The sequence below is a fragment of the Ambystoma mexicanum genome, chromosome 13 (genome assembly GCF_040938575.1).
Source record: "Ambystoma mexicanum isolate Mex_15411 chromosome 13, UKY_AmexF1_1, whole genome shotgun sequence".
NCBI classification, from domain to species: Eukaryota; Metazoa; Chordata; class Amphibia; order Caudata; family Ambystomatidae; genus Ambystoma; species Ambystoma mexicanum.
Window position 1 is genome coordinate 106,627,870 of NC_090938.1, and position 14,213 is coordinate 106,642,082.

The 14,213-nt window shown below is 45.3% G+C and overlaps 1 protein-coding gene across 5 annotated transcripts in view; it reads right to left on the reverse strand.

Moving 5' to 3' along the window:
- Window positions 1-14,213, reverse strand: part of TRIM33 (tripartite motif containing 33) — a 1,358,766-nt gene that overhangs the window by 996,404 nt on the left and 348,149 nt on the right. For all 5 annotated transcript variants that reach the window (XM_069633393.1, XM_069633392.1, XM_069633390.1 and 2 more), the window contains exon 6: window positions 12,753-12,867. In XM_069633393.1, coding sequence (XP_069489494.1) covers window positions 12,753-12,867 — 115 coding nt within the window. The remainder of the gene's footprint in view (window positions 1-12,752; window positions 12,868-14,213) is intronic.

Below are 14,213 nucleotides of genomic sequence, written 5' to 3' on the forward strand. Positions count from 1 at the left end.
ACGTTTAAATTCGAGTGACAGCACTTTAGCCAGTATGGTGGCAGCTGACGTTCATGATTTGTGCGACATTTCTATATATTCCCATCGTAGCGATGAGGAGTCATTGCAACACTCTATTGAAGAACAGCCACCGGATATAAATCTGCCTATAAAATCTGACAACACTAGACTAAGCTGCCCGCCCTCAGAGTGGCAAGTAGTCCAAGGTCGCCGTGCCTCCACTATGAAAAAGGAAGTTCTGTCCTCAAAGGTTATTTCTTCAAAACTGAACCCAAAATTCACAACTAATTAACGTAGCAAACAGCGCTGCTCCCCACCGAGGTCACAGGACCAGCTGCAGCACCGCACCAAGGATAACAGGTGTAAGCTGATACTGCAAAATTTACTTAAGGATGATAATGATCTGAAACTCAACCGTGCAAATGTTCTGCGGTTATTCAAGCACATTCCACCTCTTCGACTGAATCAGATGATATTAAAATAGTCGAGTATGTGACAGAAAGCGCCTCTGATGCGGTGCTCCTTCATATTGATGCCGATGGGGTACGTAACACTCTTCTCAAGGCAGCTGAAGACTTTCTGCTATTCGGCTTTGACATCTCAGTTGAACCAGACGTGGCCAGGAGAAGCTTAAATCCGGTACAGACAATTTATGGCTCAAAATCGAAAAAACAAACAGTTGTGACATCTGTTCGCCACAGTATGACTTCTGAAATACGTCAAGATGACTCTCGTCGGTCCGAGAAACACCTGGGGCATCAGAGACAGCCGAAGCAGGAATAGCCACGATTGGATTCGCAGGAATCAATCTGCTCGATCCTATCATGGAATACTCGTGGCTCTCAACATTTGTTTCACAACTTTGACATTCCATTGGACGATGTGTTTGTAATTTGTCTGCAGGAGACTTGGTTAGTTGATGCGCCCATTAGAGATGGTTTCAATATTTTTATCAATCCTGCAATACAAAATACTCAGGGCCGACCCTCGGCAGGACTCTTGACAATGGTTCGAATCTCACGAGTATGGTCTACTCCTATTTGTGTTAATCCTAATCCCTACGTCCAAGGTTTAATTATGCAAGCATGTTCAGATACTCTAAACACAGTTGCAACTCTGTTGATCATAAATTGTTACTGGAATCCGGTCAAAATAAATGTTAGAGTTTACCACAGTGATCAGCTGTTTAATGGAAGAGGCAGCCATGCAACACAATAACTTGAGCATTATATGCTGTGGTGACCTCAATGGCCCATGGTTTAAATACGATCTCCCCAATCAAGCTTATAGCCAGATTCCATATGTAGAGTTAGGCGAGAAAGAACAACGTTGGTCAGATATTATGGAGACGTTTGACTGCGTTTTGTTGAACGGCAATGTGGGTGGCGATATTCCAGCTCAGGCCACTTGGCATCGTGAATCCACGCACAGTATAATTGATTATTTCTGGGTATCTACTAACCTGGGGTCAAAGATTCTGACACTGCAATCACTGACAACGACTAAGAGCGATCATTTGCTGTTGAAAGTGAAATGTCTTGTGGCGGTGTCTGATACTTTGTCCCCATACCCAGCAGCAGTTGAAGTAAACATGGGTGGAAATCGATTGAGACGGAGCGCAAATGTGATCCGTGCCCTAACGGCTAATCTAAGTGATTTGACTGACGCTGTGGAATACACTCCACTGCTACAGAATCATATCACCTCGATCAAAGACAGCGCTCAGCAACATAAGCTGCACACCCACCCTTTTAGTAAATTGCTGGATGATAAAGAGAAAGTTCTAAGAAAAGATGTCTGTAAAATAAAAATGCAAAAAAATGTATGACCTAAGACAATGTTGGAGAATGTGAAGGCCAGACGAGCTATTTATAGAAACTGGTTGAAATCCCACAAAGCGATTGTAGAACAGGATTCTTCCGAGCTTATGATGAAACTGATGGTTACTAAGAACACACACGACATCTGGCGAATATTAAATAAGGGCCCCTCCAACGGTTCCAATTCTATGCAGAACACAATTTCTGGGGACACCTGGTGTAAACACTTTAGGTCAGTGTTCAATAGCCAGCTCAAGGTTCCTAATTGGAAATCAGTGGCTAGATTGGGTTCCTGGGATGTCCAGATGTCGCTGTCAGACATCATTGACGCTATTAAGGCACTAAAAAATTCTCGTGCTGCTAGTCCGGATATGATAAGTAATGTCAGACAAAAAAAAAATCCAGAGATCTGGGCACCTTTCATTGAGTGTTTGTTTCACAAAATCGCAAAATCCAAATGCTTGCCTAAATCGTAGCTAACGGCAATCGTAATTCCAATCCATAAGAAAGGCTGTTGGGACGCACCTGAAAATTATCGTCCAATTGCCCTATTGGACACTATTGGAAAACTCTTTGCTTCCAATTTGAGATGTAAATTGGTGAGTTGGGCTTAAAAGGCAGGAATCCTTGACATCCGGCAAACTGGATTTTCAAAGGGTACAGGTGTGGAAGTCAACCTTTCGATTTTGACAGCTTTGAAATATCATGCATTACAGAGTAAAACCAAATTGCATTTAGACTTTATAGACATGAGGCAAGCTTTTGATGGAGTCAACCGGCAGATGCTATGGGCCAAACTAATGAAATGGAATTGTCCTATGGCCCTTCTCAACCCAACAATGGCACTACATACGGAGACCTCTTTTAGAGTACGCCTTAACAAACAAGGCATATCATCTGACAGCATTCCAACGACAAGGGGCGTCAAGCAAGGCAGCCCATTGGCCGCGAATTTGTTCAAACTATTTTTGGCAGATCTCCCATTATTCTTGGAGCAAGCACACCGTTTCCCTCCACGTCTAAACGGAACTCCAGTTCGGTATATTGCATATGCTGACGATCTCGTTCTGATCGATAGAACACAAATCGGCCTTCAACGTCTGTTAAGTTGCCTGCATGAATATATAGTTGCAAATGAATTGGCCATTAACACAGATAAAACTAAAATTGTGTCGATTGGTTTGTTAACGAGTAGAAGAGATCGTGCATTTAAATGGGCGGTAGGTGGTCAACAGTTAATGTCCGTTAATCCGATTTGCTATCTAGGCATCGAATTTAACAGTTCAATTGGGGAAGTCCAATGGCTAAATGCGTTGAAACTGAAAGCAGTAAGACTGGCAACTACAAGCAGCCCTGATCAATAAAAACTTTGGTAAATTTTCATTATCCCCGGTGATAATGTTTTACCGTCAAAAGGTTGTTCCTATTTTAACGTTTGGTGCAGAAGCGGGATGGAACATCAGTGAACAAAATTGGAATACTGTAGAGGGTCTTTTTAGGAAACGGGTTTTTAACCTCCCAAATTGTATTCCAATTATTGCAATACGCCACGAACTTTCGTTAAATTCTCTTTTTTCAAATGTGGTTTGGAAGTCCATCTCACTTTGGCGCAAGATGAGAGAAGTGGGTGGTGCGCCAGCATATAGAATATTTACCGCCTCTGATGATTCGAAAATTAGTAACCTGTTGGCACAATGGAGCTCAAGAGTGCAAGAGTGGATTGCAGCAGCTGACATTAATAATTTCGACCTGTTCTCACGCCCAAAAGTGGCAAAAAGAAAATTTGAATCTTCGGCATGGATCATAAATGTGGAAAGAAACTCAAATCTTAATCTCTCCAATAAGTTAGGTAATGCTAAAAAAAATTAAACTGTCAACAACCTTACCTCCTGCAGTGCTACAATCGCCACCATCGGGAACAATTTCATCGTTTCCGCTTAAATACGTTGAATACGAAAGATTCTTTTCCAAAGAAGGCAGCCTGCTATAAACAACAATCTATGCCGATTCTGTGAGGAATCGGTTGAATCATTGAAACACCCGATTACAAGCTGTCCAGCAATTGTTAATTTACGTTCTGTCCACCTAGGCGAATATGCCCCGCTAAACGATGATATGATCACCTGGTGGTGCCTGATATCCTCAGGCCAAAACATTAAACATGTTTGTGCGATTGTAAATTTGATGAACGCTCTCTTGAGATGTCCCCCGTAATCCGGAGGGGTGCTAGGCTGATGTTTGAAGTGTGTAACTGTCTAACTGATAAGTCGAATGTTTAATTGACTTTGTCTGTTTGCTTGACTATTAACCCTTTAAGTGCCAAGGGCGAGGTATCTCGTCCTTGGAAGTGCACACGCAGTGCCAAGGACGAGATAGCTTGTCCTTTTCGGCACCTTGTTTTGAGCGATCCCTGCAAAGCAGGGATCGCTCAAAACTGTAATCCAACCCCCGGGCTATGTGAGGGGGAGGTCCCCCCTCACTGCCCGGGGGTTGGATTTCCTTCAGTTTCACGCCGACGTGCGTGACGCACGTCGGCGTGAAACGGAAAGCAATTCCACCGCAGCAGCCATTTTCGGCTGCTGCGTTGGAGAGAGAAGGTGAGTGCCCTTCTTGTTCCGCCTCGATCTCCGGCTGTATTTCAAGCCGGAGATTGAGGCGGGGATCGTTGGAAAGGGGAGATCTTCCCCTTTCCAATGGTACCCATTGTGTGACTTTGCTGCCCGCGGATCGGGCGCAGGGCGCCTCGATCCGCGGGCAGCAACATCACGGATCAAACGAAGATCCTTTTGTGACGCGTGGGGGAGGGGGGCTGCTTACTAGCTAAGCGGCCCCCTTCCCCCGTGGCCCCAAAGCATGGGGCCACAGCGCCAGGGACCCCTGGGGGCAGATGATCACTGCCCCCAGGGGTGGGGGAAAAAAAAAAAAAAAAAGAAAAAAATGTCGAGGGAAGGAGGGTGGTGGGTGGGGGTTTTGGGCCCTGGGGCCCACTGGGCCACCAGGGATTGACCTAAGAGTGGTGTCCCTGGAAAGGGGACTTTCTCCCCTTTCCAGGGACACCACTCATATGCCGCATTGCTGGTCACGGATCAGCGCAGAGCGCTGATCCGTGACCAGCAACCCACTGAACCACCATGGATCTGTTTGTGAGTTGGGGGGAGGGGGGCTGCTTCAGGTAAGCAGCCCTCTCCCCCCCCAGCCCCCAAAGCATGGGGACACGTGCATGTGAACCCTGGGGCAGATGGCTGACCATCTGCCCCAAGGGAATGTAAAATAAAAAATAAAAATGAAATGATGGGAAACAGGGTTGGGGGAAGGGGTGGGGGCCACTAGCCACCATGGATTTTTTACTGAATGAAAGGGGGGGGGGGGTGTGTAACCCTCCCTGGGGGCAGATATCTGTTCCTAGGAAGGGGCATCTGACCCCAGGGAGGGATGCATGAGGTGGGCCCCCCTATCTGCCCCCAGGGAGGGTTGCATGAGCTGGGGCCCTCCATTTGGGGTGGGGGGGTTGAGGGCCACCCCCCGTTGCGGTACATTATGCGCTGCCAATTTAGGGTGGCCCTCAGCCCCCCCAAAAAAGCAGCCTGTGGTTTTGTATTTTTTTTTTGTTTACCCAACTTTGCTTGGTGCAGATGGCCACATTAGTGTGGCTATCTGCCCCCAGGGTGCCCAAACCCTACTGCCCCATCTATTGGGGGTCCTGCCCCACCTTTTGGGGTGGCCCTCTCCCCCCTCACCCCAAATGGAGGTGGGGTGTACCTTACGCAGCCGTTTGGAGGAGGCCCAGGGAGGCCTGCATGAGGTGTGTCCCCCAGCCATTGGGGGTGGGGTGGGGGGGCACCCCAAAAGCTGGGGCAGGACCCCCAATAGATGGGGCAGTAGGGTTTGGGCACCCTGGGGGCAGATAGCCACACTAATGGGCCCATCTGCACCAAGCCAAGTTGGGTAAACAAAAAAAATATACAAAAACACAGGCTGCTTTTTAGGGGGGGCTGAGGGCCACCCTAAATTGGCAGCGCATGATGTACCGCAACGGGGGGTGGCCCTCAACCCCCCCACCCCAAATGGAGGGCCCCACCTCATGCAACCCTCCCTGGGGGCAGATATCTGCTCCTAGGAAGGGGCATCTGACCCCAGGGAGGGATGCATGAGGTGAGGCCCCCCCTATCTGCGCCCAGGGAGGCCTGCATGAGGTGTGTCCCCCAGCCATTTGGGGTGAGGGGGGAGAGGGCTCCCAAAAATGGTGGGGCAGGACCCCCAATAGATGGGGCAGTAGGGTTTGGGCACCCCGGCGCCAGATTGGCACACCAATGTGACCCTCTGCACCAAGGGGAGTTGGGTTACCAAAGGAAAAAAATGAAAATGGTGGAACGCTTTTTAGGGGGGGCGGTGGGGCACCCCAAAGGGTCAGGGAATTTTCTAATGGGATGAGGCGTTGACCCCCTCCCCCCCCCCCACCCGCAATGGAGTGGGTGCCAAGTCATGCAGCCCTTCCTGGGACCAGATATCTGCTCCTAGGAACGGACACCTGAGCCCAGGGAGGAGTGCAGGACAACCCCCCCCCCTATCTGCCCCCGGGGAGGGCTACATTTTGCTGGTGTGACCGTAGGTAACATGTTCTTTGTTTTGTTTACAGCTTTTTCTACCCGAGCAGCTGCAACGTTATGTGAGTACTGTTTTTTATTATTCTATGGTTAGGGCCCACTGTCAGTGGGGTGGGTGAGACTGGGGCTGGATTGTTGGTGGTGGTGTGGGTGGGAATGGCCCGTCTGGCAGATCACCTCCAACTGTCCTGGAGTTGCGGCTGGGCTGCATTACAGCTTTTCCCTTCGGGGAGGTATTGGCACACTGCCGAGACTCCTTGGTGGGGAGAAGCTGTAACGCAGGGCAGCCAGGGCTCCAGCAAAGTCGGCGGTAATATCCCTGGCCTTGGGCACCCTTCTCCCATGTGGGTCTTTGCTGGTGGTTCTGGGTATTACATTCTGGGCCGATTTGCGTAAGGCAGACCTCTGTGGATTCCCACGGGTGTCCTCTTTTGGGAAATGCATGGGGTTCCCTGTTTCCCTTGCTGGCTGCGACACCCTAGGCCCAAATCTGTAGGTTGCCCACATGAACAAAATGGGCAGTGGCGAATGGCTTGGGGTTCCCAGTCGGTTACCCTTTTCCTTTTGCGCCCCCGGTAGGTGCACCCACACATGTGAGGTACTGTTTTCATCGGGACACGTGTGGGGACACGGGAAGGTAGGCCACGTGTTGTTGGCGGTGTGTTTCGGTGGGTGGCCAGAGCGAAATGTCTGAGAATTGTCTTCATTTCCGGCCAATTTCAGAGACATTTCCCTGTGTCCACTCACCGAAACACGTCGCCAACAGCAGATGTCATACCTTCTTGTGTTCCCACAGGTGTCCCGACGAAAAAGGTACCTCGCATGTGTGGGTGCACCTACCGGGGGCGCAAAAGGAAAAGGGTAACCCGCTGGTAACCCCAAGCCTTTCGCCACAGCACAATTTGTTCATGTGGGCAACCTACAGATTTGGGCCTAGGGTGTCCAAGCCATCAAGCCGAAAACTTTGCGGGGGTGTCTGGGTAAAAAAACCTGGGGCGATGTGCGCAAATCACACCTCTGCGGATTCCCACGGGTGTCCTCTTTTCGGAAATGCATGGGGCCCCCTGTTTTCCTCGGTGGCTTGGACACCCGAGGCCCATATCTGTATGTTGTGCCGGTCGGCAGAATGGCTGAGATTCCCCTCTGCAAACAGACTGGGGGTTGCTTGCGTTTTCGGCTTGCCCCTTGCCGGCCAGGTAGGTGCACCCACGCATGTGAGGTACCGTTTTCATCGGGACACCTGTGGGAACGCGGGACGGTAGGCCATGTGTTGTTGGGGGCGTGTTTCGATGGGTGCGTCGAGCGAAATGTGCGGAAAAAGCGTTTTTTCCCCCACATTTCGGACTTTGCGGGGGTGTCTGGGTAATAAATTCTGGGGCGATTTGGGCATATCATACCTCTGCGGATTCCCACGGGTGTCCTCTTTTCGGAAATGCATGGGGTTCCCCGTTTTCCTCGGTGGCTTGGACACCCGAGGCCCATATCTGTATGATGTGAGAGTGTGACATTTCCGGTGTGAAAACAGACTTGGGGTTTCTTGTGTTTTAGGCTTTCCCCTTGGCGGCCAGGTAGGTGCACCCACACATGTGAGGTACCGTTTTCATCGGGACACCTGTGGGAACGCGGGACGGTAGGCCATGTGTTGTGTTTGTGTGGTTTTCATAACGTTTTGACCCATTTGCTGGAGCCCTTTGTCTCACAACCCTTTCTTTTCCCAAATGTGACCTACATTTAGTCGCTGCTTTAGCCACCATACACTTTTGTAACCTGCACAAGTCACCTACCCTTGAAAAGGTCTGCCTGTGCTCTTTCAAAAAATGTATGGCTGCCGTTCCTCACCACATTGGTTTTCCCAATTTACACATGCTAAGTGCGTCTGGTCAGGCCCTGAGCGTAAAACTCCTGTGTACCATGGCTCAGTGTTTGGCTTGTGGTATTGCTTGTTTTGTACAAACACTACAAAAATGGTATGCTCTCCTAACTGCAAGAGTCGGGGGGGAATGTAGCGGAGCATTGCTTTTCTCAAAATTCATAGAAGCCATTGCCGTACCAAGCCAACCATGTCCAACACAACTTTTTTTTCAGTCATTTTCCCGCTTTTCCCCCATTCGATGGCAGTTTCCCCTACCTAGTTGTTGCCTGACCTATACAAATCACCCCTTCCTAAACTTGGAATTTTGTCTACTTTTCAGAAATATATGCCTTTCTGTCCTCCAATTTGGCTTTCCTGCCCTTTTCTTCCATTCCGCCGTCCATGCATGTCCAATTGGCAAAAATGGCAAAAATCGCCTACCTCTCACAAAACGGTTGATATCCCCATCAAAATAATTTTTTCCCATTTCCACTCAACCTGTTCCTGAAAGCCAACACATTGGGGAACTCAGCACAGCAAACCATTTGTTCCTAGCTCTTACAAGGAAAAAAACACAGGCTTCTTTGTACATCATTTTATTGGCATTTTTTTGAAAAAACCCAAAATTTTCACACATTTTCCTTATTTTCTCTCACCCCCCTACAGCAACCTGGGATTCCTGGGTGGCGTTACGACCGCCTACATGTGGGAAAAAAAGGAGCCAAATTTGGCCGAGATATCTCATGTAACGAAAAAGTTACAAGCCATTGAATGGCCACATCCCAAAATCACCAAAAAAGGCTCTGGCACTGGGGAGAAATACCCATGGCACTTAAAGGGTTAAGTGCCTTATATGTTACGTTGTTGCGTTGAAGAACTTTGTGGAAAGCATAATAAGACATAATGTTGATAACAATGATATGTATTGGATGTTTAGACGATTTGAAACAAAAGTTTTCTTTTCTTTTTTCCATCTTGGTGTTGGAAAGAGAAAGGAGAAAAACTGTAGTTTTTCAATAAAAAAAAAAAAATTGCTAAAGGATATATTGGGCTGTGGTATGATCCAAGTCAGTCTACAGCAAAAAACAAAAACACATTGGGCTTTGGTTTAAAGCTTTTAGAATATACTTTTGTAAAACATGCAACTTCAGCTTTTCTCGTTTCCAGTATCACTTTTGGTGGTATTTCAGAGAAGGGTGCACAGAGTACTAAACATCAGGATTGATGAAGAAAACCTTGGCGATTAGCAATATGCCAATACTGTAAATCATCCACAAATTTGTATCTTCAAATAAAACTTCTGCTCATTCAAATATATTTTTCATTTCCAAGTAGGTCAAGTTATTTTCTCCAACACTGGTACAAAACCACACCCGGAAATTTGACACATCTTGGGCAAATACAATGGAGATGTGAGTTTCTTCACATGACAAACTGATTAGATTTCAATAAATTGTTTGCATGTAGAAGTAATTATCAAACTACAATTTAACCTATAATTTTGTCTATCTTGGCTAAACAGAATCTCTGCTTCGCACAGATGGTATATTAAAGACTTAACATGTGGCTTATAAGTGAGATGACTTATTGTAGTTGGGAACTGTCGAGTTTTAGAGTAACAGATCTGACATAAAAAGAATTGATTGGTTACAATGTAAAAAGAACAATTCCAACACAAGATAAAACATTTAAGGGACTGCTAAAGAGTTTCACCTTTACCGAAAAGGAAACCGGTTACATTTTAATCAGTACATTGTGAAGATTATACAAGGCAGTTTCAATAAACATCTTGGCAAAGAGGATTCTGGTTCCAGCTAACCAAAGGGCAAACACTAAACAAAGAGCAGTGACTTGCTTTCCCTACAGACTTAACAGTGAAAACAATCACTAGTTGTTGGTACAGATTAGATTGTGTACTTTGAGACTTTAAAAGGCACAGGATTTAAGTTTTGGGAATGCTTGTAATGTAATCTTATGCTCGCTTTATAGAGCATTGAGAAAAAACCAATGGCTGGGGATCTTTGATGACCTGGTTTGGTTGCAGCATGGGGACCTCTGCTCTCCCTGGACTGGTACCCTTTAACCAGTCCGAGGGCTGATCCAGTCTGCCAAATTAATCACCATGCATCAACCCACACATATGGCTGGCAATTTCAGTATCTCTATGCATCAGTAACCAGAGGATCTTGTGTTACCTATATAGAACATCTGGCTGCTGAAAGACCGCGAGTAGGGAGGTCGAGGAGGGTTGGGTTAGGCACAGTGGGCATTTAGCATTATAGTGAACCCCTCCAAGAGAGTACACCGTAATCCAGGATCAAGCCACGGACTAGCAGACCAGATGCGAATGGAAGGAGGAGGAAATCGCCCCATCGTGTTCCCCAACCACAGCAAAATCTTTGCGCTTACTGCCAGATTGTTAAATAATTAACTTTAGCGATATTCTCTGCACTATCAAGTCCAGAGTCTTGGTTGGATTACCATATTGGTTCAGGAAAAAATGGACTTGGCTAGTCTGCCAGTCTCCATCATTGTCCTAGCAGAGTATGGCAAGAGCATGTGGTTGCCATGTTACAACCGCTTTAGTGGTCTTTATACTACACAAACCTGTGTGCCTAGCGTAAAAGGTGGTATAGCAAGGCACTACTTCATAAATGGCTATGAAGTTACAGGTTTGTGGCAACAGTGGCTTCGGGAGTAGTACCTTAGTGTCCAAAATCTTTGTCAATTGTGCATTCTCATTCTCTGCTGTTTTGGTCTCCTTGTGCATCAATCTTCCCCCCCCCCGCCCTCCCCACTGGAGATCTAGCCAAAACGTTGCACTTTCTGGAAATACTAAAGGCTTGGCTCTGGGCTTTGGCCAGTTTGTGTAGTTTGTGCTATTTTTGCACTTTCCCAGGTGTATTTTGGGTATTTTGGGCATTACCTCCAGTCCGTGGCCCATAAGTAGCGTTTGCTTTATCTCGTATGTTTCAAATTTGTGCCGTTTCACCACTTTTACTTAAATCCGTAAGAATGTATTTTAGATAACAGTATAGTGCTCAAATGCACCCATTGTCTCTTTCCATCTAATGAAATGATTAAATAACTAAAAAGAAACTGAGTTGTACTCAGTGAGGAAGCTGGTGAAGCACAGATGAACAGTGGGTTTTAGCTACTGGAAGGAACTTCTGTGGCCTTATAAACATGCACATAGTTTTAACTGAGTCCTACATATTAGCTACAAATCTTGAGAATCCCTGCAGGGGTATAACCACCCCTTAATTCTTAATACTCCAACTGCTGAGAAAATACCCATGATCTTTAAGGTCGAGCGAGAGCCCAATACATGCTTTAGGATTGGCTTACACAAACCAATCCATTGGCTCCCAAGCACAGAAGGTGCTTTAAATGGAAGGTGTTTTCCTGGACTGCAAAACAGACTTAAGCCTAATTAGCTAGCTCATTGAGGCCGTAGACCGTTACGTGGCCAATGTGCATTTTGAAGAATGTGGTTGTAGCAAAAGGATCTGTGTCTAAATTATGCACCTTCAGAACTAGCAACCATTAAAGCTGGCAGGAATCCTTTTTCTGAAAACTGTGCACCCATTGCCAAAGTCTTAACTTTAGGACATAAGGCAATTTTATTTGAGACAACTACATCAGGACTGAATAAAAAAAAAAAGATCCAAACAAAACTTCTTTGGTAGCGCACACTACTTTAGGATAGGGCGGTCAACACTCCCACTAGGATTGTACGGTTATCTCTGGCCGACTTGCATTCTTATTGAACGTCAGATGCAGCATAAAAGACTTGCACAAGTCTTAACACATCAGCCTACGCCTCCACTCCTAGCTTTATGCTCTAATATACAGAACAGAAAATGCCAACATGTTCAACTATTTTCAGGTGAAAAAGAAATACAAGATCTGCACTGAATTAGGCCACAGTTTTGGTCAATGGCTACAAAAAACACAACAGGAACCAAAGTAGTATAAGTATGCAGACTCAACCATCAACCAAGACAAAAAGATAAGGACATTGGAGTTCCCATCAACATCACAGTAATACACCACCTCCCACCCCCTCTAGTGCCACAAAGAGGAGGTTTTTAAAAATTATTTGCAGGAATTTGCCTTCATATGGTTATACCCAGAAAAGTAGGTTAAATTATAACGGAGGCATGTGCTGCAAATACATTCTGTAACGCAATGCAATAACTGAGGCTGTGGAGACCGGGTTAATATAGCATTTGCTTGTCATTTTTCAGCAGTTGCTACATAGTCAAAAGAACCCCACTTACCAGAAAAGATCAACCAATGCATATTGGCAGCACTATTAGACATTGGTACATTTACGATGGACAGACAAGCACACAGTTAATGTTCAGCAGTGCAAGTAACAAAATAGTATGTTGGTGCCAATTACCTTCTAACACAGACGTCCAAGTTAGCTAGACAAACACGAAAATATATGCATTATATTTTTTACTGTACCTCTAACTGCTGTAAAAGTGATTTCCCCTTTTTATTGATTTCATTGATCAGGGTGAAAATGGCCACTTTAATTTCTTGTTCTACTCGTTTGTTAGTCTCATTTACTTCTTTTATCCTGCAAAATAAAATGTAGCATAGGTCATGCACTAACCTTACATTAAGCCTCAACATTTGCATACAATTATACGGAAGTTTTAGGTTGGAGTGTTCTGCTAAAAATAATGTGACTTGTGAGCCCTCTCAGAATGCGAGCATGCTGCATCACAGCCTCTTCCAAATTGCAAACTATTTCGAACAGTAGCCACCAAAAGAAGATATTATCGAGTTGAAAGGTATACTAATGGATAGCACTACACTGAGCTTATTTTGGATTATTTTCCTTATCCACATTTGCATCTTTTAGTCTACATGCAAGTGGTAATACTAGAGCAGAACTGGTGATGTTGGAAAGGGATTGGTCATCTTAATTGTGCGATAAACAATACCACCTTTCTGCAACACTGAAGTTGCTCCCTATGGTGACCTCCAGAACTCCTACTTAATAGTTTACTTTCCCCAATTACACTGAATGTTCACCATTCCATGCCAGAGATTGGGCCATGTGCAGGCATAATAGCCTTAACAAGATAAAAACATACTGTCAAATGTTAATTTCGGAACTCCCTAAAACTGCACAATTGCATACAATTCACAATGTTTACGATTGATTCCACAAATATTAATCAAATATACAGTGATTAAAAGATTCACATTGGTGTTCAATACTGCAATACATCAGTAAAAGGCTAAGATACGAAGAATCTATTAAATCCAGACACTACCGTGATTATGAACATTTAAAAAGTAGAAGCACAAATTCACATTACAACTCATGCACCAATTATTCTTTCAGGTAAAGACTTCTAATTTTCAAAGCTGTTCTCAAGTAGCTTAGCAATGACCTATCAATAGCAGGGTATCAACTAATCGGTATTAAAGTGCAGCCCTACATTACAGGAAGTTCAACATACCAAGCAAAGGAATTCAAAGTTTGAGGGATAACATAAGGCATACACAAAAAACAAATGCAATAGCTCTTCATTATGTGCATTACAAAGTGGGCGACTATTGTTCTACGAAGTTGCTGATGAGGATCTTATTGTTACCCCTTTTAACAGCATGTCAAAAAGTGCTCTATTGAAAGCATGTTTGTATTCAAATGTTGCCCATGTTCAAGAACCTGGGAAGTGGCCGGTATTTAATGTATGCATGCCATTTAGGGGCTTCATCAGTTTGCTGGCTTATTTATCTAAGACACTAGTTAAATGTTTTGAGGCTTTTAAATGTCTTAGCCTTAATGGAGTTCAGATTATCAAAATAATATCAGGCATTAATGTGATCATAACACTGTTTAATATGGGTTAACCAGGGGGATTGATAAGATTCTCCCCTTGATACTTCTTTGTTCAAGATCGGTTTTAG